At 41.3% G+C, this 26,666-nt stretch overlaps 1 protein-coding gene across 1 annotated transcript in view; it reads right to left on the bottom strand.

Moving 5' to 3' along the window:
* Positions 1 to 247: 247 nt before the first annotated feature.
* The window catches only part of LOC137296249 (multiple epidermal growth factor-like domains protein 6), a 289,784-nt gene continuing 263,365 nt past the window's right edge, over positions 248 to 26,666 (bottom strand). Inside the window, exons 25-48 of the mRNA XM_067827995.1 lie at positions 25,382 to 25,519; positions 20,601 to 20,732; positions 20,311 to 20,448; positions 19,832 to 19,966; positions 17,839 to 17,979; positions 17,448 to 17,588; positions 16,954 to 17,053; positions 16,049 to 16,122; positions 14,734 to 14,864; positions 13,190 to 13,277; positions 12,730 to 12,806; positions 12,273 to 12,309; positions 11,884 to 11,981; positions 11,038 to 11,166; positions 9,676 to 9,821; positions 8,635 to 8,770; positions 8,218 to 8,364; positions 7,783 to 7,882; positions 6,746 to 6,819; positions 5,593 to 5,727; positions 4,888 to 5,001; positions 3,186 to 3,340; positions 2,857 to 2,992; positions 248 to 2,145 (exon numbers count right to left, since the gene is read on the bottom strand). Of these exons, the coding sequence (XP_067684096.1) occupies positions 2,065 to 2,145; positions 2,857 to 2,992; positions 3,186 to 3,340; positions 4,888 to 5,001; positions 5,593 to 5,727; positions 6,746 to 6,819; positions 7,783 to 7,882; positions 8,218 to 8,364; positions 8,635 to 8,770; positions 9,676 to 9,821; positions 11,038 to 11,166; positions 11,884 to 11,981; positions 12,273 to 12,309; positions 12,730 to 12,806; positions 13,190 to 13,277; positions 14,734 to 14,864; positions 16,049 to 16,122; positions 16,954 to 17,053; positions 17,448 to 17,588; positions 17,839 to 17,979; positions 19,832 to 19,966; positions 20,311 to 20,448; positions 20,601 to 20,732; positions 25,382 to 25,519 (2,783 nt within the window). The 3' untranslated portion in view covers positions 248 to 2,064. The remainder of the gene's footprint in view (positions 2,146 to 2,856; positions 2,993 to 3,185; positions 3,341 to 4,887; positions 5,002 to 5,592; positions 5,728 to 6,745; positions 6,820 to 7,782; positions 7,883 to 8,217; positions 8,365 to 8,634; positions 8,771 to 9,675; positions 9,822 to 11,037; positions 11,167 to 11,883; positions 11,982 to 12,272; positions 12,310 to 12,729; positions 12,807 to 13,189; positions 13,278 to 14,733; positions 14,865 to 16,048; positions 16,123 to 16,953; positions 17,054 to 17,447; positions 17,589 to 17,838; positions 17,980 to 19,831; positions 19,967 to 20,310; positions 20,449 to 20,600; positions 20,733 to 25,381; positions 25,520 to 26,666) is intronic.

Below are 26,666 nucleotides of genomic sequence, written 5' to 3'. Positions count from 1 at the left end.
AACACTGGAAGGGTGTGCACGAATAGCTGACTCCAAGGTTTCCACACCTGATCACAGGTGGGCTGCTCTATTCCGGTGCCTCAAGCTCGGTGGATCATCTCAAGCACCTGGGGCCTTAGATAGTTCGCCCACCGTGCCCCAGCTATTACAAACATACAACGGTGGAATGGCAGGAAGGATGTTCAAACAGAGCATGTTTGACAGGCGCTTTTTCTGCGGCCATACAAATATAAGACAACCAAGTACAAACGGTAAAGTTATTTTTATTTGAAGAAAAATAAGAGAACAAGTCGAGAGACTTGTATATATACGAAGAAGCAATAATAATAATAATAAATAATTTTTAAAAATACATAAATAATTTCATATATAACCCTCTGGATGCCTAAATACGTTTCTTAAGAACACGATGACATGTTGCGCTTGTACGGAACACCGGAGCTATAAGGATCAAATATATTTCATTAATTACTGATTTAAACACATTTGAAACTCTTAGCTTTGTTGAAAAAAACTGACAATGCTGGGCACTGGCGACATAAGACATCCAAGGAATAGGGCTTCGCCTGAACACATTGGCTGAATTTCTAAGCAGCTGCTGTATGTACAGTTATGAAAACGGTTTTGAAAATGATAACAGAATATGTTCATGCATTTGACAAATTTATCCTGGCAACATGGTGGATGAGCTATCACCATCAACTCCGGGATGTCAGGATCTGAGCCAACAACAATGTTTGATTACATCAACTCCATGAAACAGAAACCTCATGAATTCTTGCTCAGCAGAAGTGCTTCTGTGTACCTCTCACGATGCATGGTGCTACAAAATTACTCACATAAATGTCGTTTTTATTGGCTGAACGCTCGTATTATTTTCAATATATCCCGCTTACAAACCAGTACCATTTTTATGTACCCCGTTGGGAATGGCGAACTCATTTGGAACTCTATGGTAGCAATTTGTATCTCGAATAGCATTGAATCACGTGTGATGTATGGAAATTACCAATGTTTTGCGAATGCAAAATCGATGGAACGAAGATAACTCTAAATTTGTTTTTCTTGATGTCTGCAAATTCTACCGGTGGTTACAAAAGTATTTGTATTGGTTCTTCAAAACAATTCAATTAAAAAGTAACTCTGAGGTGCTTGGTAAAATAAATGCGTTGTTCACTGGTCCTCCGGGGCCCATGTCCCCACCGTGACCAGTGGATAACTTCTATTATCTTACCTCACACATATATGTCGTTTTCTGAATGGCATTTTCCTGCTTACAGTGCAGTAACATTTCAATGTACCCGACTGCGAATGCTGAACTCACGTGTTACTTCGTGGTAGTAATTCTTTATCTCATACAGGAATTTTGAAAGAGATGGGGGGAGGATCCGCCAACGCAAAGAAATAGAGGGGAGAGAAAGCAAATCGATTGAAGGGGGACAACTCCGTGTAAGCCATATTTACCACACACACGCACACGCACACGCACACACGCGCGCGCGCACACACGCACACACACATACATGTATATGTCTGCGATATTCTTGATAGAATTCTGTTCATCATGGCTTGTCTGCATGAGTTGTTCTTTCATGTCAATTTACAGCAGGATGCTTTCACGTAGGAAACTTTATGTAGTCATGGTATAAGGTAACACACAATTGTTAGCTTTTTGACCCACATATTTACATGTATGCAATCATGCCAAAATCCGTCACCACAAAGAATGCTGGCATGGGGATATTTGGGCTTCACTAAGTTGTCAACAGGTTCAAGCGTTTGCATACACTTTAATGATCAAGCTCATGGTGACACAAGGTGTCCTTACTTCATATGGTATGAGAATAAACCCAACAAAAGATTGAGAAGACTTTTTAAAAAGTAGAGGTAAGTGTTAATTAGATGAAAAACATATTGGAATGAGAAGCAGTTATGCTTTGAGCATGTATGCAAGACAAGGGAATGCTGTGTACAAAGAAACATGTTGTATTTAAAACTGTTTTGTATATATTACGGTAACTATCTGTTTTGTAATTCGGTTGCTCGACCAGTGTTGACGAAAGCCTAACCACGGAAGTTCTCGTAGACAGTGTTGTTAGTCTTCTGGTATTCTTTAATCATCCTGTAGCAGAACTGGTACTGGACCTGTACACAGAGGGACGAACAGATATTAGCTTCATGTTCCTTCTTTATATCTGAGTAGCAGATATATTCATGTCAGGAAGCTGGGAAAGAATGCAGATGTCAGGATTCTGGGTGTGATTATGATTGAACAATCTGATTGTCAAGTAGTTACATCAGAAGTCAGGAAGATGGGTGTGATTGCAACAATCTGACTGTCAAGTATTTACATCACAAGTCAGGAAGATGGGTCTGATTGCAACAATCTGACTGTCAAGTATTTACATCACAAGTCAGGAAGATGGGTCTGATTGCAACAATCTGACTGTCAAGTATTTACATCACAAGTCAGGAAGATGGGTCTGATTGCAACAATCTGAATGTCAAGTATTTACATCACAAGTCAGGAAGATGGGTGTGATTGCAACAATCTGACTGGCAAGTACTAACACCGGAGGTCAGGAAGATGGGTGTGATTGCAACAATTTGTCTGTCAAGTACAAGCACCGGAAGTCGGGAAGCTATCCCTGAATCCAACAATCTGACTGTAAAGTACTAACAATGAAATTCAGGGAGCTGAGTCTGTCAGTCTGCATCAGTCTCCCTATCGTGTATTTACAAAGGAAGTCATTTAACAGTAATACTGTCCTGAGGGACGTTAGAACCACATTACTGACTCATGCGACGTATGCCCGTCAATCTGTCAATCTGTCAATCTGTCAATCTAATACTTACAAAGGAAGTCACGAAGCTTGGTCTGACTGTCTGCAGCAACCTGACTGTCAGATAAACGTCTATCTCCTGGTCTTGCTTCAGCCGTTGGATAATATTCAGCACAGCACACAGCAGTCCACACTTGCTAGCACCATCCCTGGAACAGAAGGCAACATCAACAGCCAGTGCGTTCATCTTCAACTCATTAACCTTCAGTGACATTAAATACAAGCTACGCCTCAATAACAAAACGTGCCCCCCCTCCCACTCCCGCCCGTTCCTGCATACAATATTACTTGTCAATTTAAACCAAAGTTTGGACTTATTTGATGGTGAGGGAAGGAACCTACATGCACATGACAGCGATGTTGTCGGATACGATTCTGGCGTCGAGGTCGTTGATGAGACACAGGAACTGTGACGTGTTTGTAGGCGTATCCACACCCTCCTCCCAGTCACTGACAAACATCAGCATGACTTCCCTTTTGGTGCTCTCATCAGTGTCCTGTGGGAACAAGGTGTATAACATTGTGAAATGTACGTTGTACAGTTCAGATCAGGTTAGTGGTTTGACTTGAGTTCTGATCCAGAAAGAGTTTCTGGATACCAAAGAAAATGATACGAGGGGATGTCAATAAGTTTTGAGCCTTGAGCATTTTTCATACCCAGGTGTCACAGCCTATGGTACGACATTGAACCTTGGGGTGTTGCTGATGTGATATGTAAGTTTTGGTATCCTACTCTCAGAAATTATTGAACAGCTCACATTGACAGAAAGAGACTCCCCTCACGGCAGTGAAAATGAATAAAATTGAGTATAGAGCAGTAATTAAGTTTTTCGTTCTTGAAGGAAACTCGCCGAAGAACATTGAAGAAAGGCTTTCAGCAGTTTATAGTAAGTCTTCCCCTTCATCTGCTACCATCAAACGATGGGTCAATGAATTTATAAGCATGGTGGAGAGAGTCTTGAAGATGACCCCCGTCCAGGTCGCCCAACAACAAGCACTAGTCAGGAAAACATTGACAGAGTGCATAGACTTGTGCTGGATAATCGTCGAATCACACTCCACGAGTTAGAGGAGACCACAGGCATTTCACACGGATCCATCGAGACAATTCTTCATGAACATCTCGTCATGTCTAAGGTGTGCGCAAGATGGGTGCCAAGAATGCTTACAGATGAAATGAAGCAAACAAGGGTCACCATAAGCAACTCCATGCTAACCAGATACAACAAGAATATAGAAGATTTTAGGCTAGTAACCTGTGATGAAACCTGGATCCACCACTATGATCCTGAGAGCAAACACGAATCCATGGAATGGAAACATGTCACTTCTCCCAGGACCAAAAAGTTCAAAGCCTCCAGCGCAGAAGGTAATGGCGACGGTCTTCTGGGATAGCAAAGGCGTCTTCCACATAGATTACTTACCAAAAGGAAGAACAATGAATGGGGAATATTACGCTAACTTGTTGAGGCAAGTGCGACAGTCAATCAAGGAGAAGCGCCGGGGCAAGATCAGACGTGGTATTCTTCTACATCAAGACAATACTCCCGTACACGCACACTTCTCGCGTTGCAGCCGCTGCTGTCCAGGAATGCGGGTACGAAATCTTGCTGCATTCCCCCTACTCTCCAGAGTGATTACCATCTGTTCCCAAATCTCAAGAAACACTTGCTTGGTCGTAGATTTCAGGATGATAATGAGCTTATTGCTGCTACGGAGGCTTGGTTTGAGGACCAAAATGGCGCTTTCTACAGAGATGGCATCAGCGACTGGCAGAAAAGATGGAACAAGTGTCTTGCCTCACAAGGGGACTATGTTGAAAAATAAATGTGGTTCATACCAATATTTTGTGTTTTTCTATGCAAGGCTCAAAACGTATTGACATCCCCTCGTATCTCAGCAACGGGATCGGCATCTGTGAGGAAAAGAGTCAAAAAGCAACGTGACAGTGGGGATGTTACAATCACATGCATGTGCGCCTATTTGATTCCTAAGTTTCCACTTTGTCACCACAACACTAATACCCTAGAGATAAACTGCGTACCTTTAACGAGACTTTCAGTGTTATAGCCTTGTTCTTTGGTTCCGACTTCTCGACACGAAAGGGTCCACACTCCAAAACCTTATTTGTCTTCGGCCAAAACAGGGCTTCATCAACCTGTCATTAGGTACATAACAAGTGTTAATGTATTCTTTTACAAAATGTTGATAAAGATTTACATGCCAGAATAGTTTATTGGAGAATGTAGGGTCAGTCTGGTATGCCTGTACTTGTGATATTTATCGCCATTGCTGATTCCTAGTTGACATTCCATCAAATTAACGTAAATAGCAATTTGCCTTCAAATGAAACTGTGGCATATTCACTGCGCAGTGAGAACGCAATAGTTTCATTCTAACCCCTGCATCTGTCTATGTATGATTCGTCATAGATAAAACAGAATACTGTATCAACATGAACTTGTATTAACACGAGCAGCCGGGGTGTGGGTGAGTTGGGGGTGTGGTGGGAGTAGTTAGTGTAGAGACGCACGGACATTGTCCCGAGCTCTCAATCACACTCTTTGACGATGATTACCCGTGTCCGCTACAGAAAAGCTTTATGTACGGAAGGCACAGCGGCACAAGTAACGTATAGAGATAAATCTTGAATCAAAGCGAGAAAGTAATGTTATTTTGTCTCACGAACGTAATGGTTAAATTAGCTAAGAGGCATCCATACAGCCTCGGGAGACAATGACCTGATTACCTGTGATGAGCATTCCTCTGAGACGAGAGACACGACGGTCTGGACTTTGTGGTCAAACACCATCCTCCAGAAGTCCACCACAGTCCACGGCAGAGGCAGCTGTGTAGCCAGTAAACTTTTCTGGCGGGTCTCCGTCTAGATACAGACAGTCCAGAGACGTTAGAATAGGATGAAATGTCTGTTCTGTTGGGGTAAAGAGACGTTAAAATGTGTGTTGTGGTAATGAGACATTGGGATCTGTGTTGGGGTGAGAAGACGTTGAGATGTGTCTCGGAGTAAGGAGACATTGGGATGTGTGTTGGGGTGAGAAGACGTTGAGATGTGTCTTGGAGTAAGGAGACATTGGGATGTGTGTTGGGGTGAGAAGACGTTGAGATGTGTCTTGGAGTAAGGAGACATTGGGATGTGTGTTGGGGTGAGAAGACGTTTGAATGTGTCGTGGAATAAGGAGACACTGAAAAACGTGATGACATAAGGAGATATTGAAATGCATGTTGGAGTGTGGAGATGCTGAAATACGTGTTGGAGAAAGGAGATGTTCAAATATTTGGGGGAAAGTGCTGCAGAAGCGATACCTAGATACACGTTAGGTTTCATTGATGGAGTGAGGAGCCTCTGAGCATTAGTGAGTGAGTGAGTGAATACTTCTGAACGCCGCGTCAGCAGTTTTGCAACTAATCGCAGCGTGTTGTCGATGAAAATTACGGGGACTAGTAAGAGAAGGAAGACGTTCATGCATACATGGGAGCACTTTTAAAGCTGGGCACAAATGTGAACGTAAAGAGACACTGGGACCTCCGATACTATCAGAAGTCAGTATGAAAGACTTTGTGAAATAAAGTGAGTCACATAAAGCGGGGAATTAGGGAGATATCATCCTGTCTGGTCGAGAACGGAAACTTCAAAGTATGTGTCACAACTTAGCATCTTAATTACTTCGATGCTGAACAATACATTTTTATCATTTTATCGGTTATTTCAAAACAGTTTAAAATTTAATTTTGACATTTTATGAGATTTGATATTACATGTAAATACATTGCCTCATCTTAAGGATATCATTCAAATTCATCCACATCCTTACAATAATATATAAGATACCAACTGAATCTACAGGTTTCAACAGAATCATTCTCTAGAGAATGGTACTTACAGGCACAAATACTGCGTTGATATAATCGTTACTTTCAGCAACTGGCAGAGTTAAAATCGGCCTGTGTGTATCAGCTGAAACAGTTATCACATTTGAAAACGTAAAAGGAAATTTAAACTTTCAAAGTTTTATGATTGATAATGAATTTACTCAACCAAAGTGGAAACAACTTGTCTTGTCTGGGTGTCTCGCTTGCGTTCGGTGGCGACGATAAAAAAATCTAATATAATAATCTGCGTCCAAAGTTTATCAAAGTCAGTTAGCAGTAGTCTTGCCATTGAAAGCAATCAGGTATATATATCTGAAAGACGACCTTAACATATATCAAGGTTATTGAAAATCAGAAGCCAAATAAGTTTTGGAACTACGAAATTGTTAGCCACAAAGTCTAGAGACTCTTGAAGAAAACAGGCAAACATGGATGTAACGTTCTTGAGGAACAACAACTTCCTATATGCAATATAGAAGCAACTGCAAATACCAGCCAAGCAGGAACAACAGCCACGGGAACAGTCTACCACCCCACATGGACTTGTGGGCTGGTTTATGAAGACGAAACGTCAAGACCACAGAGACTACCAAATTTCAGTTTGTAAATCTGACTCCACATCATCCCTATCGGACAACATTCGAGAAAATGCCGACCACATTATCCACAGAATCAGAGTCCAAACCCGAAGGAAATTCCAAGGTTATTTTCATACCTCCTGTATACTATCAACTCATCCAAGACCGCCTTCAGTCATAATCCCTTTGCCTTGTGAAGAGCGATCACATGCACGCTTCTTTCAAAGAACATGTTTCGGGTTCAGTGCTTAGGCACGGGTGGACGATGGAAAACTCATAACATAACATCACTTAGAAATGCACACCTGAAACTTCCTAAACCCATGGAATACCCAAACCAAACCAAACCAAACCAAACAATAAACCCCCAACAACTCAGCCATAGCATGTTCAACATTTGGCATCTCAGATGGATGGTATCAATGTTTAAAACACGACATGATACACACTTGTAGTGGGAGACATGGTACCTGGCAGAATGACCTTGCTACGGTTTTTCCGCGAGTTTTCTGACAGAAGAGCTCCCTCTGTTTCAGAGGCATTCAGTTGTTCCTTCAGTTCAACGAGTTTCTGAAAAAATGTAAGCATGCTAACGTATATTAATATCTGTTATCGAAAGGACAAACAGTATTATATATTATTTGTCTTGATATTCCATTACTCAGACACGGATTTATAATTATAACCATTCAAACTTGGTTATCAGATTTTAAGGAAATCACAGGGCTGTAAAATGTTAAACCAGGTGTCACACACAAAATTTCAAAACATGTTTTTTACAGCCGAAATGGCCACTGTTTTAAAAAGCCATTCACTGAGGTAAAGGGAAGTCTCTTTGCAAGCCAGAACTTCCCACGGTAGGATGGATTGCAAATTTGGGTATAGCTTAAAGGTAAATACGTCACCTCCCATTCTTTTTTCAAGATGGCTTCCTCTGATGCCGAAGCAAGGTTATCGGTGCAGAATCGGCTGTCAAACATGGTGGGCGTCATGTGCGTCATGTCGCTGTACAGTGCCTCCAGCACCACCTGGTGGAGAAACAGGTACTGCTCCTGGAAGTAGAAATCGACATTCAGCCGTAGTGTAGTACATGATTGATATATTTGGGAAAAGTGAGGCTATATAGAAGTGCTATGTTCAGAATAGGTGTCGAGGAGACACGTCTTTGGTGAATCAACCATGATGACCATGGAGAATGTTACTTACGCCCCTTGACAACTGATGCACATGTGGCCATGGGCAATCTTATTTTGTTAATATTCTGAATTCATTTTTTCACTGACTATCAGCAATAACTGGAGACACCATGGTTGCTCTCTGACCTTTGTTTGCACCATGCTGACCCGGTCTGCCCTCATCTTGAGGACGAATTCATGAACGTCCACCACTCCTTCACGTCGAGCTCGCTCCATCAGGGCCTCCAGAGCAATGAACGTCCCGGTTCTCCCAACTCCAGCACTGAAAATATGCACATTTCCGAGCCAGAATGGATATAAGGCTGCATAAAAAATACTTAATGTTTCTCCTGCACATTTGTTTCAAGGTATGTTGTTTATAAAAAAGGCAAGTGACGAGGGAGGAACACATTTATATTTTTTCTCTCAGAAGTACAGCTTGGAACGTTTAACACGCGTTAATAAGTTTAGATTCAGCCACACTCGTTCTTACAGACGTTAATTCTTAAAGTGGACACAATGAATGATCTGCACTGATGATCTGAATTTTTTTAATGTGGCACTAAAAGTTGTTAAGCGCACAAATAAAAGTGACGCGCCGATGCCCGAGAAACATTTCACTTTTTGTATTTAGCCTATTATAGTAATGTACCTCACCTGAGTGCCATTAAGATAGTCAGGGCTGTGCATTACTAAACTATGGTTAGAAGTTTTAAATAATCGAAGTCACTTCGGAGCATTACAACGGTTTTCATGACACACACATCTCAGTAGAATTGGATAAGTTGTTATCTACAGGGATGTGCACCCTTTTGTCTTAAAGTTTATTTAATGACCATTGAAACTCTCCTGAAATCGGGTGAAAATGAACTGTGCACACCCTTTGCTAAAAAAATGCATCAGCCCTACTGCAGTAGTTAAGGATGAACGCAATAAACCGTCGCAATAATATATTATTGTTTTCAACATTCCAGTTGAAGTGACCCATTTCATCTTGGCGTAAAACAGAGTGATCATGAATGATTATTAAAGAAATCATGATTACAGATAGTCAACTCTGGAATTTGTCACCCGAGTGTCTGTGGAGTGAAATACCCTACATGCATTCAAATCATCCCTGATCTCAGGTGGGTTTAATCCAGTTTTTACAGATCACGCTGAGAAGATGAGGAGGGTGAATTTGTCAACCTGCAGTGGACGACGACGGGAGCCTTGCTGTCCGACACCATGGACCGGAACACCTTCCAGAACCGGACAAGCGGAGGGCATGACGGAACGTCATGATCAGGCCATGTGACATAGTGCAGGTGCATCACTTGACGGCGTTCGTTCAGCTGTAAGAGAAAGTACGCTTCCTATTCAGATAATATGTCCCCTTGAATAGATACTGAACTCCTATATGTATGAATGTTACGTGCAGGTCTAAAGGGGAGGGGGTAATGCATAAGATGATGCACAATCCCGTTACGCATGAAGTACAAGGGCCTGATCTACAGGTCAGGGTTCATGTAATGTAATGTGAGAGATGATACACAGCCAGGTCACACAGGAGGTGCAAGGACCTGATCTACAGGTCAGGGTTAATGTACAAGATTATACACAGTCAGGTCACATATGAGGTACAAGGACCTGATCTACGGGTCAGGGTTAATGTATAAGATTATACACAGCCAGGTCACACAGGAGGTGCAAGGACCTGATCTACAGGTCGGGGTTAATGTATAAGATTATACACAGCCAGGTCACACAGGAGGTACAAGGACCTGATCTACAGGTCGGGGTTAATGTATAAGATTATACACAGCCAGGTCACACAGGAGGTGCAAGGACATGATCTACAGGTCGGGGATAATGTATAAGATTATACACAGCCAGGTCACACAGGAGGTACAAGGACCTGATCTACAGGTCGGGGTTAATGTATAGGATTATACACAGCCAGGTCACACATGAGGTACAAGGACCTGATCTGTAGTAGTGGGGTAATGTATAAGATGAACCAGACAGATCACACATGGGTTCCAAGAATCAGATGAACACAGGTGAGGTTAATGTTTTGGTTGATACATATTCCCGTCATGCATGTGGTACAAGGACCTGATCTACAGGTCGGGGTTAATGTATAAGATTATACACAGCCAGGTCACACAGGAGGTGCAAGGACATGATCTACAGGTCGGGGATAATGTATAAGATTATACACAGCCAGGTCACACAGGAGGTACAAGGACCTGATCTACAGGTCGGGGTTAATGTATAGGATTATACACAGCCAGGTCACACATGAGGTACAAGGACCTGATCTGTAGTAGTGGGGTAATGTATAAGATGAACCAGACAGATCACACATGGGTTCCAAGAATCAGATGAACACAGGTGAGGTTAATGTTTTGGTTGATACATATTCCCGTCATGCATGTGGTACAAGGACCTGATCTACATGGGTTGAGGTAATGCATGAAATTGATACTCAGTGGGGTCAGATATCCTGGCCTGAGTATCCTCTAGTCAATATGAACAGTATACAAAAACCAGTTGTTATATGTGAACCTTCTTATGCTGTATGGTAATCTGTGTGATGCAGTAGTCAGGTCTCTCGGTGACCCCATCGTTTGTGATGGTCATGTCTCCAAGTTTCAGAGGGGTCTTCTCCTCGGGCCAGTACTTCTCGCACTTCACCTGAACATACAGAAACATCGATCGATATTCACAACATACACATATTCACTGATATTCACAACATTTATTCAAAGCAGCATACAAACATTCTCAGTCGTGACCCTAGTATGTCTCATGCTGTGTTTCGAGGGACACACATCCACCATTGCATGATGAAAAAAGAAGACCTGGTCATCAGTATTTCCTGCCACATTGTTTTGTTATGATGGTACAAAGATGTTTCTTATAAAGATGAGAAGAAAGAGATATACTGTTCCTGTATTTTTGTTATAAATCCACTACGATGTTCATGTTCTGAAAACAGGTAACACATATGTATGTATGTATGTATGTATGTATGTATGTATGTATGTATGTATGTATGTATGTATGTATGTATGTATGTATGTATGCATGTATGTCTGTGTGTGTGTGTGCGTGCGTGCGTGTGTGCGTATGTATGTATGTTTGTGTGTGTATGTATGTATGTATGTATGTATGTATGTATGTATGTACGTACGTATGCATGCATGCATGCGTGTGTGTGTGTGTATGTATGTATGTATGCATGTATGTATGTGTATCTGCGTATGAGTGTGTGTGTGTCTGTGTGCGTGTGTGTGTGTGCGTGTGCGTGTATACATATGTAAATTAATTAGTATAATTATATATAATCAATTAGTAAAATTCTAAAGATAAGAAGAAAGAGATATATGGATGTTTGAGGTGCAGCATCACCTTTATTCCCTCCTTGAGTCTGGTGAGCATGACGATGATGTCGGTCTCTTCCTGCCAGACCATCCTCCAGAAGTCGCCCACAGTCCTGGGCATAGGACCTTGTGAACATACGTAACAATGTTAGTGTCGATGCTGACATAACAACTCCTAACAAGACATTCTAAAGGTCCCATTGTAGTTATTATATCACAGAATAACGTATTGACGCAAATGAACAGACAGGGGTCGCCATTTTAATTTCAGAGTTAACTTTGGGCTTTGATAATAGAACATTGTTTCAAAATTGACAGGAAGGTGAGATACCTCGACAGTTAGCAAAGTAACGACATATCTACAATATTCTGGTCATACTGCGAATCAGTTAGTAATGACAGGTGTTTTTACCTTACCTTGAGTGGCAATAAAGGCCTTCTTCCTCGCGTAGGTCTGTTGACAAGTGTGCAATCATTATGTTTTAAAACAGACTGTCAATGACTGTCGTATTGAGCAGCTTTGGTTTTATCATAGTTACTATTTAGTTTTAGTTTATAATGATTAACATGAGAAAATGACCCATAAAGTAAACATTGTGTCAACTGAGCGGGTTATAGTCATCTGTTTGAGGGACAAACACAAGCTCTGGTTACAAACAATGAGGGAGTAATCCACAAAGGCCTAACATTTTCATGTTCTTCCAACTTCTAAATGGCTATCAGAGACACACTGACTTATAACAGTACATGAATCCTGCTGAAACCCAAACACAACTTTCTATATGACGATACTACTTCACACGCTTATTGCTTGAGACATTTCAGACGTGCGACAATATGTACTGCGCATGCGTTCAGGATAAGAGAGACGTACGTCGATGTAGTTGGCGTTGATGTAGTCAGAGTGCTTGTCCCCTGGCGTCTTCTGCAGGACAACGCGGGAGTGGTCATCTGGAAAATATCATTACAAAGTGTATATATGAAGCATTATTTTACGCTGCGTTTAGCAATATTCCAGCAATATAAATGAGGGGGACACCAGAAATGGGTTCACACGTTGCGCCCATGTGGAGAATTGAACCTGGGTTTTCCACGTGACGAACAAACGCTTCAAACACTAGACTACCTCACTGCCCAAACAATACAAAGAGAGTGCTACTATAATAATACTATTACTGTTAAATTGTAAAGCATCAGTGGGTTTCATACACGTGCTACTGGCGGTGGGGTGATTTGTTGTTCTATTTCACCATGAAAGGTCAAAATATATATTTTCGTGGCATTTTACAGTATCTACCGTACGCCGTTGAACAAATTAAAAACAGGACTCGTACAGGGATACATGGCTTTGAATCTGTTCTTCGGCTTGTGTTCCGGGGTGGTGGCAGCTGTGTGAGGGTGGATCAGACCTCGTGGTACTCTCTGGAAATACAGATCAATAGTAAATACTTCTTTAAAAAATAAAGGCACCATATCACACCACACTTCTCTAAAAGCAAACAATGCATTTCTGTCACTAATACTGACTAGCTGCCCTCCAGGAAGCTACCATATATTTTACTCCCCTCAAAAGTATATATTTAGATAAGAATATCAAACAAAAACAATTAAAATAATTATAATAATAAAATGTATTAACGCAACATTGCACTAAATCAACCCATACGCCCTCTACGGGCTGAAAAAAATATTCCAATCGAAGGCCACAGACCATTCCATTCCAGACAGTTCCATTGGAACGCTCTTTACCAATATTCTACGGACAACATGTGATTGAAACCATGGCCAGTTCGGCAAACACGCACAACACTGCCCAACACAGTTTCCGATGTACTGATCAATTATTTACATTTCATATAAGAAGACAAAGTCATTAATATCCCCAGCAACGACAAAATACCCTTCATTAATATGTCTACAAGCAATAAAAATGGCAAATGTTTAGATGTGTATGTAGAAAAGTAGAGAGGGCGCAATTTACTAATACCAGCAATTTCAGTCTATCTGTCAGTCAGTCTAGGTCTATCTAAGTGGCAGGTCTGGTGAAGAAACACTGAACAGTTTTAGAGTTCTGCTCCGGGAAAGAGAACTACCAGCAATTTCAGTCAAACTTTCAGTCGCCATGGAAACAAACAAAAAATGTTTTATTCCGAAATCCAGAAAAAACAGGCACCAGTACATTACTAGGTCTGTCTATGTGCCAAGTATGGTGAAAAAAACATTGAACGGTTTGAAAGTTATGTTCCGGAAAAGACAAATGTGCACGGACGCACGGAGGGTGTGCATTTTAATACCCCACCAAAACGCGCTGCGGGGTGCAACAAGAGTTCCTTGTTTGGTGCTGTTCGCCTTGAAGTTTCAGTTATCGATTTCAGGCAAGTCGTAAGGCATAACAAGTCATTTATTGCATCAGCAGAAAGCTTAAGTGAGTGTATATACTCCAATATATAACAAAGGCCAGAATATTGTCGAAAATGCGAGGCAATATGCTTTTAGCATGTAGAACATATACAGATGTACGATGAAATAACGGCATGGCCCAGTACATACGTAGCTCAAAACACGAGGTCGTCAAAGTGTGCATTACATCAACTAAACTTCCATCAAGATTTGAGACTTACTTTGGACAGTGTCTGCTAATAGCCGGATGCAACATGTAGGTACCCATATTGACAGTAAGGAAATGCTCGACTACTCGAATCCATTATGTCCAGTGGATGCAGCAGGATATGGGACTATCACTAAATAATGCTGCAGATACCACTATTTATTTTGGAGTAAGTAAATGTTAGTTTTAGCGGAAATATACGCGACTAAAATATATAAAAGACACCTTACTTAGAAAATAATAGAATAGAAAAGGTACTGTTCTACGTACCCCATACTCTGACACAAACTTGTCCTCTCTCCTGGCAATGTATTCTCTAAGCTCAGCTACCTTCACTTTGGTCAGCTCCACATTGACATAAATGCCGTCGTCATCCCCTTCTTCCGACAAGCCCCTATCACCTTAAGAATCACAGAATATCACCGTGATCTACAGGATAGTAGGTGTTCAGAAAATATTTTGGTTATACCTTTCAGCAGAGGCAGCATGCAGTCAAAGTTTGATCCATGCAGTTGATAGTTCGGACACATTCATCAGGATTGTACGAGGTTGTACTGTTACATGACTATTCTCAGAGGTTCAGGAGCCATTCATTAGTGTTGTACGGGATTGTACTGTTACATGACTATCGTCAGAGGTTTAGGACATATTCATCAGTGTTGTACAGGATTGTACTGTTACATGACTATCGTCAGAGGTTTAGGAAACATTCATCAGTGTTGTACGGGATTGTACTGTTACATGACTATCGTCAGAGGTTTAAGAAACATTCATCAGTGTTGTACAGGATTGTACTGTTACGTGACTATCGTCAGAGGTTTAGGAAACATTCATCAGTGTTGTACAGGATTGTACTGTTACATGACTATCGTCAGAGGTTCAGGACACATTCATCAGGGGTTATACGAGGTTGTATGGTTACATGACTATCGTCAGGGGTTTAGGACACATTCATCAGGGGTGTACTAGGTTGTACTGTTATATGACTGTCGTCAGCGGTCCAGGATCGGAGGCATTGTCATAAATAAGTTAGTGAGCATGGTTGCTTTTAGCAATATTCCAGCAAAAGCACAGCGGGGATACTAGAAATCGGCTCAACGCATTTTACACATGGCTAATCAAACCCGGGTCGTAAGCGTGACGATTTAACCATTTGGCTACCCCACCATCCCGTGTCAAAAATGAGGGCGATCGCTTTCTGAAGGTTAATCAGCAAACAGTATTGGAAATAGTGGAAATAGTGTTTACATCAAAGTAAAGATTTGTGGCAAAACAGTACAAAGAATAACAGACAACCCGATCTTCATGCATCTGGGGCAATCACCACAAATCTAACAATGAACTGTGCACATACGATGTACAGAAATTGACGCATCAGTGACAGAAATGTTGTCTGATGCAGTTTTGATTGTACCTTACGTTCCCTTGTTTCATTCTTGGTGAACACTTCCTATGTGGTTGTAGTGGCCACCACAGGAGGAACGGGAACGCCTGGAACCTTTGGTACCTTCTTTGGAAACTGAGCTTTCTTGAAATACAGAACGTTTTTCTGTTTTTCTTTTATTGCAAATGTATTTATACTTACCTGGATATGTTGGATTTATGACGACATCGGGAGAAGATGCAGCATCCTCAGCGGTCGGCTTCATTTGTCTCCGTCTGTGCAAAGTGATCAAAGTGTTTTCAGATCACATTATCGTTAGCGTTACTCAACAAAAAGAACCGCAACATGTTCAAGTACAAAACGTACCATTTATAGATGAAAACTTCTTGTTTATTCTTACACCGTTATAAACAATAAACAGGAAGTTGTCATCCATAAAGAAAATGAACAAAAGGACTGTAACATTCCTGTACTGTTGCAGTAGCAATGAATGGCTTTTAGACTCTCGCACAAGGTTGTATTTCAATTTTGACTCACCAACTTTTAGAATGCCAATTAAACAATTACAAACTATACCTATTCCTACAGCAACAGATAAAATTTAAGACCATGTAACATTCTTTTACTACAGCACTATAACAGCATTAAGACGGTCGTACAAAGTTGTATTCCATTTGTGACTCACCAGCTTGTAGAATGTCGAGCAAACAGTTACAAAATATATCCACATCTGCATACATCTTAAGTGAAGTTTTGTAATACAATAAAGTGACATGTTTTGCAATGCAGTGAACTGACGTGTTTTGTAATACAAACAACTCACGTTATGTAATACAGGAAACTGACATGTTTTGTAATACAGGAAACTGACATGTTTTGTAATACAGGAAACTGACATGTTTTGTATTACAAGAAATTGACATGTTTTGCAATACAGTGAACTGGCATTTTCGTCAGATATTAAGCTGTGATTATATGCTTTAGCATTTTTGGTCAATGTGTTAATCTTTGCAACACAGCCATGCATAGTGTTGTAAGCTCATAGTCTTGTGTATTCAGGTGTTGTGATACATCTGTTTTGTGAAGTGAACTAAAATTTCAATTACCTCCTCAGGAAATACATCGCAATGATCATCGCCACGAGAAGGACAGCAACAAGCGTGTACGCCACACCTGCACCGACCTGACCAATTAAGTTCGAGGGTTCTGAAATAATACTTTTTCTGTAGATTTACAGTCGTTATTACTCTTGAGGAAGAATCAAACGAATCACACCCTCTGTGGTCTACACACCACTAACGTACACATACGTACATACTCTAGAAAAAGAACCGGACAAATTGCACAATCTCCGCAGTCTACACACAACTAACAAATACATACATAGTCTAGAAGAACAGCCAGGCAAGTCATCTGCACATTCTCTATAGTCCATGCACAACTAGGAAATGCGTACCTACTCCGTTAGAACAACCAGACAAGTCATCTGCACATTCCCTATAGCCTAAACACAACCAATCCAACCCAACTAACCAACTCTTGAACAAATACACACTGTTACCAGCTGATTCCGCGAAAGAAAAAAATCAATACTATTTACCTGGCATTGTACACGTCGCACCGACATATTTGGGTCTGCACCCACGGGGACACTCGCCTGTGATAGGGTCACACAACTCCTCGACGCACATTCCACATGTCTCGTTGCAGTTGTGGCCGTAGAAGCCGGTTCCGTTGCAGTCTGAGGAAAATACACATTATGAATCATCAATCATCCCTGATTCATCACAGGTACCACAAACTGGTGGGTTCTGAAAATTCGGACCGAATCGATGTATAAACAAAGCTCAAGAACAATTAAACAGATGTCGCATTACAGTGCAGTGTTGATTTCATTAACTGATCTAATGACAGGGCTGTAGTCCTTGATCGTTCCTCGTTCTGAACATCACACCTACAACTGTATGTGCAATCGTGATGTGACAACCCACCTGTTAAACACTGAAGCCCCTTCCATCCTCTCTCACACCAGGACCCTAGACACACCCCTGTCTCCTTGTCACACACCTGTCCACCCAGACACTGTCCACACTGTTCGCGGCATGCCTTACCGAAGGTACCGTCTGGACATGCTACATGTGAAAAATAAAAGATTGAATTTACACATTCACACTTGTTTTTTTCCAGTCAAGTCAAGGGTAAAAAACGTAAAAGATCTAACCTGAAAAAGCAAATGAATTTACGGGTCAAAAATGAAATAAATGACATGCCTGGCTTATGTTGGGTACGCTCCCAAATGTATACTTGCCTGTCTCGTCATCTGTATATAGTGAACAATCCATGTTATCGGAGATACTCATCAATGCTGTGGACATCGTGTGCCACTGCAGCAAGGAACTGGATCGGTCAGGTTAACAAAAAGAGTGTTTACTGAATATCAGCACTCGTCTGGTGCAGAAAAGTACATGTGTGTTTCAGTCGATCTAACCATAGCCATTCCAAGATTTGGTCGTCAAATAAGTTGTGAATAAGAATCACGGGTGGCTATCGTGACAAAACATCTCTAGTTGACATAGCTCAGGCTATTTCGAAAATTCATGCCTAAAGTTACACGTTAGAACATAAAACGAGGTCCAACAGTATTTGGGATTTGAATTGCAAACGAGTATATCGCAACCCGCACGCACGCCAATCGCAGAGGCACCAGAAGCTCACGACTGAATCCCCTCTGCAATTCTGGGGTCACATACATTGCTGAAACCCGCAGACCCCACAATAAAATACTGAAAGAACAACAAATCTGCTATTTCTGAGCTCATCAACAAAATCCAGGACCATGCCATCATTCGGGAATGAAAGACCTACAACATCAACTACTTGCGTCACAAGACATAGACTTCATTACTATTGTTGTTTCTCATGTACATATATACCAAAGGAACAATTCGACTTATCCGAATGTTCGACTCATCCATCAGCATAGCAATAATGATGAATATAAGGAAATCGATTGGGATCGAGAGATGAGTTCGACACAACAGAGAATTTGTTTCAACTGAGTTTGAGACATTAGGGGTCGACTGTAGGTGTCTGTTTCGTAGTCTTTCACTGAAACACTCTAAACGACTAACTAAATAATAACGAACTTAAAGAATTAAAGAATCACAGGCACACAACAAGGAACCTTACTACACACACTAACTGGCGAAATCCCGTTAAAACTAGGATGACACAAGTTTATCATAAATTTCTGAGCATCGACACAAACAATCTTCTTAAACAAATCTCAAATACAAATATAGCACAAACTGCAAGCGCTTTCTCGCAAAGTAACACTTCTAACTCCGATCTCGCAATGCATAACAAACCTCATTTCTGAACACAATCTAAGAAATCTAAACATAAACACGATCCCATTAAGTATCTTCAGACCTAAACTAACAATTCCTGAAAGAAACACAAATCTCTGCACCGAAATCAATAAACAAACCCAAACATCACAAAAATACCCACAACACCAAGAACCAATACATTTTTACGGCAGATCTAATACCCATGGTAGTAGCACACCATGACATCTCCACCTCGTTCACCCTCCCTGACATGACACTTGCCTACGTCACATCTCCACGGTGTTCACCCTTCCTGACATAACACTTGCCTACGTCATATCTCCACCGCGTTCACCCTCCATTAAAACACTTACCAGCGTCACATCTCACCTTGTTCACTCTCCTTGACATATCGACGTAACATCTCCACCATGTTCTCCCCTTGTGACTTCATGTCATTTACCTACCTTGTTCACCCTTCCTAACAACCTTTACCCTCGTCACATCTCTGTTCACTTCCCTTGTTAACACTTACCAACGTAACGTTTCCATCTTATTCATCCTCACCGACCACTCTTACTTGCCTCATATCCCTTAGTAACTGCGCTTACCTTCGTCTCCAGTTTGTTCATCTTTCTTTACTACAGGTTACCTTCGTCACATCTCTGCCCTGTCCATCCATCACGACATCCTTCCTGATCACATGATCCATTAACAGGGCCGCACTTCCCTGCACACCGACCACAAGCCTTAGCACACCCGTCGCCATATCTGCCTTCATCACATTCTGTCAAAAAACGTTTAGTTTTAGTGTCTTAAATCTAAATCTCCTCCAAGACGATCCAGCTAAGCAAATCTCACCATGCAAGTAGATTGCATGTATGAAATGCCTTCTACAAATACCATCAGGTAGCATGGGCTGTTATACCTTCCTACCGGACATTTGGAACTTGTCACGATGCAAACTATCTCGTTTCCATAACAGGTATAGTACAAACAACTTTAAATTGTATATGCGTGGGGGGTAGGCATACCAGCGCACAGAAGCATCTATAAATACCCCATAATATTGTACCAACATTGTTTGAAGCAAATTACTTTTCTTTAAGAGAAAGTGAAAGATTTGGTTACCTTGGTGACACGTCATCCCTTGCCATCCTTGTTCACATCCATCAGGGCACTCGCCTGACACGTTGTTGCAGTTGGCGTTGTCACGGCAATGGCCACATGTAGAACTGCATTGTTCCCCATAGAAGTAGTCCTCACACACTGCATGACAGACAATTACTTAACATTATGGAGGTAGTACACTCTGACGAAATTTGGTGTACTACCACAAACTGAGTTCGTGGTCTGATTGTTAAAAGTATATTGTAAATACTATCCTGCAGTATTGGTGCAATTTATTCCTAGCTCCTCACCTTGACAAAACGGTGGTTTGAATCCACGAGCACAAGTTTCACACTCTCCTCCTATTTTGGCACATGGCTGTCCACCCTGACACCTTCCACACCTGCCTGTACAGTTGAAGCCGTAGGTTCCGTCCTGGCACTCTGTGAAAATACACCAGCATGTCCGTGAAGGGACGATAAAATATTGCAGGTGCAAAAGGTAGGTGATAATCAAAATATACTGACGTTTCTGATCCGTCGGTTACAGGTTTATGATTTTATCCTGTGGAGTTAGCGTGAAATATCAAAGATATCATTTTGCTTTCTGCAGAATGTTGGTGAATCGCCTGTCAATCCGATGAAGGTCACAAAAGCATATTCATAGTACCTAGTCACGAAAGGTTTTGTACACGAAACTGTCTTCCGTGAATAAAATGCATTTAGTATGAAACTAGCTTCCAAATATTTTAGGTATTTCACCTTTATAGTTATGGTTGCAATTGGTATTGAGTTAAGGACTAAATTTATTTGTCAAGTCGCCTATACACTGGGGTTTGTATGTACCCATTTTCTGAAGTACTGCTAGTCAGTTATGAACTCTTAGATGAGATAACTTCATTAAGAGGCATTTCCGACATTTCGCCCTACTCTTCAAATAACAAATTACCAAATCAGTGTACATCAACTATTGTATAAATTCATTCTGCGTGTTTTAATCACTATTTCTGTGTACATCAACCTACTCTGCTCAAATTACGGATTAGCAATCCAATTTATACCATAAAATAGCAGAGGTTATTCCATTTTGCGAGCATATTACTAGCCAATGCCAATGCATACGAAAAAAGGAGAGAAGACCTGATTTTTAGTCAGTTGCTGTTATTAATCACACACTTATGCATCAGTATAATTTGTAATCTAATGAATCGCATTATGTACTGTCGTTCATGAGTAGTAGTCGATGTATTGTATTGTGTGGTATCGATAAACCAGTTAAGTGTCCTCGTACTTGAAGTATGATATTTCAGGGCAAAAGTGCACTTTTTACACTATACATGGTGGTAGGACAAACTATATTTCTCTTTTAAGGTGCCAAATGTAATACTTTCTCAAGTTCACTATGATTAATATGCTAATTTAACATGCCTTTCTCAGGCCTTTCCCAGTGTCATACACGGGTTGTCTCCCAATAGTTGCCCGTGCTATTAGGTAGACAATTTGAAATTGTCAATTGTTACACAGCTAGATTAGAGCGATACCCCGGGTCTTAATAGTCCCTTCCACACTGATGAGCAGGTGGAAGAGTAGTACCCAAGACAACTCATGCAATGAAGATAAGATAAGATAAGATAAGATAAGATAAGATAAGATAAGATAAGATAAGATCGTGTCAAAGAGCAATACAGTTTAGATCCATTGAATCCTTGCTCGTGAACAACGGCGAGCTACGCATATAGACAATCATATTATTATTATGTTTTACATATTAGAATGTAAATGCAGCAGAGAGGGTTCGGGTGACCCTGCCACAGTCAGGCTGGTAAGCCTCATTATCAGCCCAGGGACCTTGTCCCCTCTACACGCAGCCCAGCTTTATCAGAAAGGACAAGATCAGACTTGTTGCCTGGAATTCGTCTAATGCTGTGTATGGTCCCATTCCAGAGAAGTTTGAAAGAATCATTTTCCATGTCACCCTGGACATGCTCAGGGTCGTACCATAGATGGAACTCGGGGTCAAAGTTACAGGCATGGCGAAGAAGGTAGTAAAATCAGCGAGTCATCCCATCATGTCTTTTCAGATATGCTGTTTGTGCCAAGGAAGGGCATTTACTGACAAGGTGTTGGACAGTCTCTGTGAATTCATTGCAAGGACGACATTTCATATTGATATTTTCTTTAAGAATCACATTCTGACGATTGCAAGTGGGAAGTGACTGGTCCTGAGCAGCAATAGGGAAGCTCACAGATTCACATTTGGGACCAGCCGACTTCATCCAGACGACAGAGTCGGCTGGATTGCTGTCCTGTACACACTGCATGTACACACGATGTAATGGCTTTTTAGACAGCTTCTCCACAAAGGACCGAGTCTGAGCAGACTTGTTGAATGACTTCATCTGGTTTATTCCCATCACTGTACTGTCCAGCAAGTACATCGCCATCAACAAAATCAACTTCAAATTTCAGATTGTGTTCAACAAACTTGGCATGCTTAAAATAAATTTGGAGTTCCTTGTTTTCATGCGTCTTCACATGCATAATGATTACAAGAGGATCATCCGATAAATAAATGTGCAAAAGTACACAATAACAATCTTTCATGAAGAGGCTTGACATTAATGAAACTCCTAAATCCAGAAATGATAGGCATATATAAACGATTGAAAAAGGAACGAGGGCGGTGGGCTCTTTCATCAGACATGATCCTTATGGTCAGACGGTCAAGACTGTGGGTGTCGTTTTGTACAGTCAGCTACTCCAAAGGAATTGGAAAGGACTGATACAGCAAAAGCTTTGGTGGTTGTGACTTTGTTTCGAGCAATAAGCTCTGAACTCCACATTCTTTAAACGAGATTTATACTCGGCCCGAAGTTTACCTTGCATCTGGGTATTCTGAAGCATTCATGAAGAGATAGGTGTAGGCCTGATCTTCCCCAGAATGCACAAAAACTAAAATAAATGTGTGTGTGTGTGTGTGTGTGTGTGTGTGTGTGTGTGTGTGTGTGTGTGCAAGTATTTACAAGTATATATACAAATGTGATGATAACGGGTTAAGAGATAAAGCAGATTACAAGTATAATCATGGTAGCCGGTGGAAGCCAGTGATACACAGGGCGTGGGGTATTTTCAAGAAAAACAATGTGATCATAGATTACGGGGATATACACAGAAGCCTGTGAGGCACATACCAAGATTGTTTCTAGAGGAGACAGAAGAATTGATAGATTGAGCTCACTGGAAGCAGTGGGGATGAAGAAACTTTGATCGCTGTTAATCTGGGGTCGGTATTGTTTGAAATTGATTCTCTCCCGCTCCTTGATGCTGGTTTTGATGGGTCTGGATGCTTCGCCTATGTATGAGTACCCACAATTACAGTCCATTTTATAGCTTACACCTTCGGGGTTGGGTTTCATAACTTGTGGGTATTTTCTTCCACTGGCCTGCATGAGGTTGTTGATGGTGGCGGAGGTCGAAAAACTGTCTATGCCTGCTTGCTGCTTAAGAAGCCTGCTGATCTGGTATTATAGTTTACTGATGTATGGGATGGAGATCTTCATGGGAGCAGATTAAGATCGAGGAGGATTGGTAGCAGGTGGCTGTGATAGTCCGGTTCACTAAATGGGGTGGGTAGTGGTTGAGGTTGTCATATACAACTTTGAGGTGGTCAATTTTTTCATGAAGATTTGTGGAGCATATGTTCTTTGCCCTTCTGGTTTGGTATAGGGTAGGTTCTCAGGTATGCAGTGCAGTTGTCTTGAAGTTGGTTGGAATCGGAGCGGGATACAAGGACGTATAGGAATGGTATCTGGTTGTTGATTTCTGTCTTCTTGGTGATTTGACTCTCGGTCTAGCAGCTCAGGAGGGTCATCGTTGGGTTTCAGCACAACAAATGTGTCGTCCACCTTCCGGTACCAGCACATAGGTTGGAAAGGTGATGTGAGAAGGGCTTTCTCTTCTAGGTCTGTCAAACATATTTCAGTGAGGATAGGTGACAGTGGTGAGCCCACAGGTAATCCATGTATCTGTTCATGCATGTCGTCACCCCATATGAAGAAAGTGGAGTCAGTACAGGATGAGGTGGCATGCTCTTTCAAACTGGTATCTACTTTGGCAAGGAGCTCGATATCATCCATGTAGAGGAGATGAGTAAGAGGTGTTGGGAATCTGTGCTGATGAGGTCAAGGGTGGTAACCCTCCTCCCTAATGAACAGAAAACTCAAAGGATTTAAAGACAGACAAAAAAAGCAAAGGACTGAAAGAATCCCCTGAAACATTCCCCTTCTAACTGGAATAGATTCCGAAGTCTCCACCTGTCCTGGTGAGTACATCTCAAAGTTGAGTCGACCAGCATCTCATTAAAGACTTGAGTAAATCAAGAAGTCGCTCAGGGACGTCACTCCATTCATGAGAGACTGTGTCACGCGGTGGTACGTTTTAGCCTCTTCCAACATCATTTTCTGTACAAGAACTTGATCTTTGCATCCCCAACATCCCTTTCTCGCCCCCTTCTGCTCTCTATAAATTACTTCATTAGAAGAGCAGTATGACGACACGAGATTTGTCAAACATCGTGTCAATATTTTGTATTGCTTGTTTAAACATGTTTTCCAGAACCTTTCACATTCATCTGTGTGAGGTCGCTGATCTTGCTCACCACCACCGTCTGTTTTCAGTTGCCTGTTTTTCTTTGTTTCTAAAAGGTTTATTCTGTTCGATAAACTTATTTAGGAATGAGATTAGATAAGCATTTATTTGTAAAGTTGTTTGAATAAGGATACGTGTAACTAATGGGAGGATACACGCCCCCAGTAAAGTACTGATAAAGCACAGTCGGCGCCTTTGATCTTGAAGCAAATCTTCTAAGTACTGTTAGTTACAGTCCTTAATGTTTAGTGTGTATACGCATATTCCAGAACAACTATTCACTGGATATACTAAACATAAATAATATGACATCGCAGTCGGATATTAAATATACTTTAAAATTTATTTTCCCTCCATGCCTCACTCAAGTTTGCAACCTACACAGCCTACGTGTACAGTAAATGTGTCTGACAGTTGGCGGTGATCTCAATGACCACGGTACTCACGTGTATGACAGTCCAGTCCCGTCCACCCGTCTTCACATCCAGAGTCACACTGACCTGTCCTCTTGTCACACACTTCATATATGTCCTTGCATCTACACTCCCTGTCACACTGGTCCCTGAACCAGAAGTCACTGCACTCTGGAACATCACACAGCAGTCAACAGTCCACGCCAGTACATTTGGCACCATGAAGTCTATTTTCCAAGTTTTTTTATACCAAAAACAGTATAAAAGAGTTACAGGTTCGTGTGTATTTGACAATAATTATTCAACTATTCCACAATGGTACATAGAGATTACTAAACGAGTGTCTGTCAGATACCATTTATCTTACAACGAGCTGTTCCAAAACGTATCTAACGAGCGAAAGAGAGTTGTAAGATAACTGGTATCTGACAGACACGAGTAGAGTAATCTGTTTCTTACACACCTAAAATCTTACTACGTTGGATCAACTCGATGTATATTTCGCCATTTCTCTGACTGTAGTGGCGCATTGATACATAACGCATCGTCATGAAAGAGTGACGTCACTGGGCAGACTACTAACACCATATACATTTGTAACCCTCCACAAGAAAGAATCAGTCATACTTGTGCATTTTAAGGCAACAGCGATTATGCAAACAAGAAAAAATCAAACAACTTTTATTTAACACTTAAAGACCATGACTTTGCAACTGTAAGTGGTTCTCTCTCTAGTGAAATTACATTTCAACATGTGCTAGGTTACGCTCATTCAATTTGTACACAGTCGACATCGGAGGATGTCTTCGCAAAAGGGTGGACTTGCACTTCCGTAAAAGTTAATGTTGAATGTCCCACCATACACCGGAGCTGAAAATATTGAGGAAAGTTTGTCATCCAACCTAACCTTTGTGCTGCAGTTATTTACACCTTGTAGGTTACCGTGACCTGATATCTGCATAATATGAGTTGGAGGAATATTTTCATCGGAGAGTGTTTGGACAAGGAATTTTCTAGTTGAATGGTTCGTGAAGTGTCGATTTTCGAAACCAACACTTTTGGACATTCTTTTCATGACTGAACTCTGTTTATTAATACCTACCGGTTGTCGTTTAAACCAGGGACATTTGCAAGATGGTTCCTTGGCGTTAGTGGCAATGTAGAATGGAGTATCTGGACCGGAGTACCCTGCAGGACGGAGGCTCGAGTACAGCTTGTACATGGATACTGGACAACGCTCACCATTAGTTGCCCATGCTTTAGGCTGAATTTTACGGATACCTAAAGGATTATCCCCTTGGCATGTTTTCGACTGCCT

This window comes from Haliotis asinina, chromosome 9 (genome assembly GCF_037392515.1).
Source record: "Haliotis asinina isolate JCU_RB_2024 chromosome 9, JCU_Hal_asi_v2, whole genome shotgun sequence".
In the NCBI taxonomy this organism is placed as follows: Eukaryota; Metazoa; Mollusca; class Gastropoda; order Lepetellida; family Haliotidae; genus Haliotis; species Haliotis asinina.
This window is presented reverse-complemented; position numbering and strand designations above follow the sequence as displayed.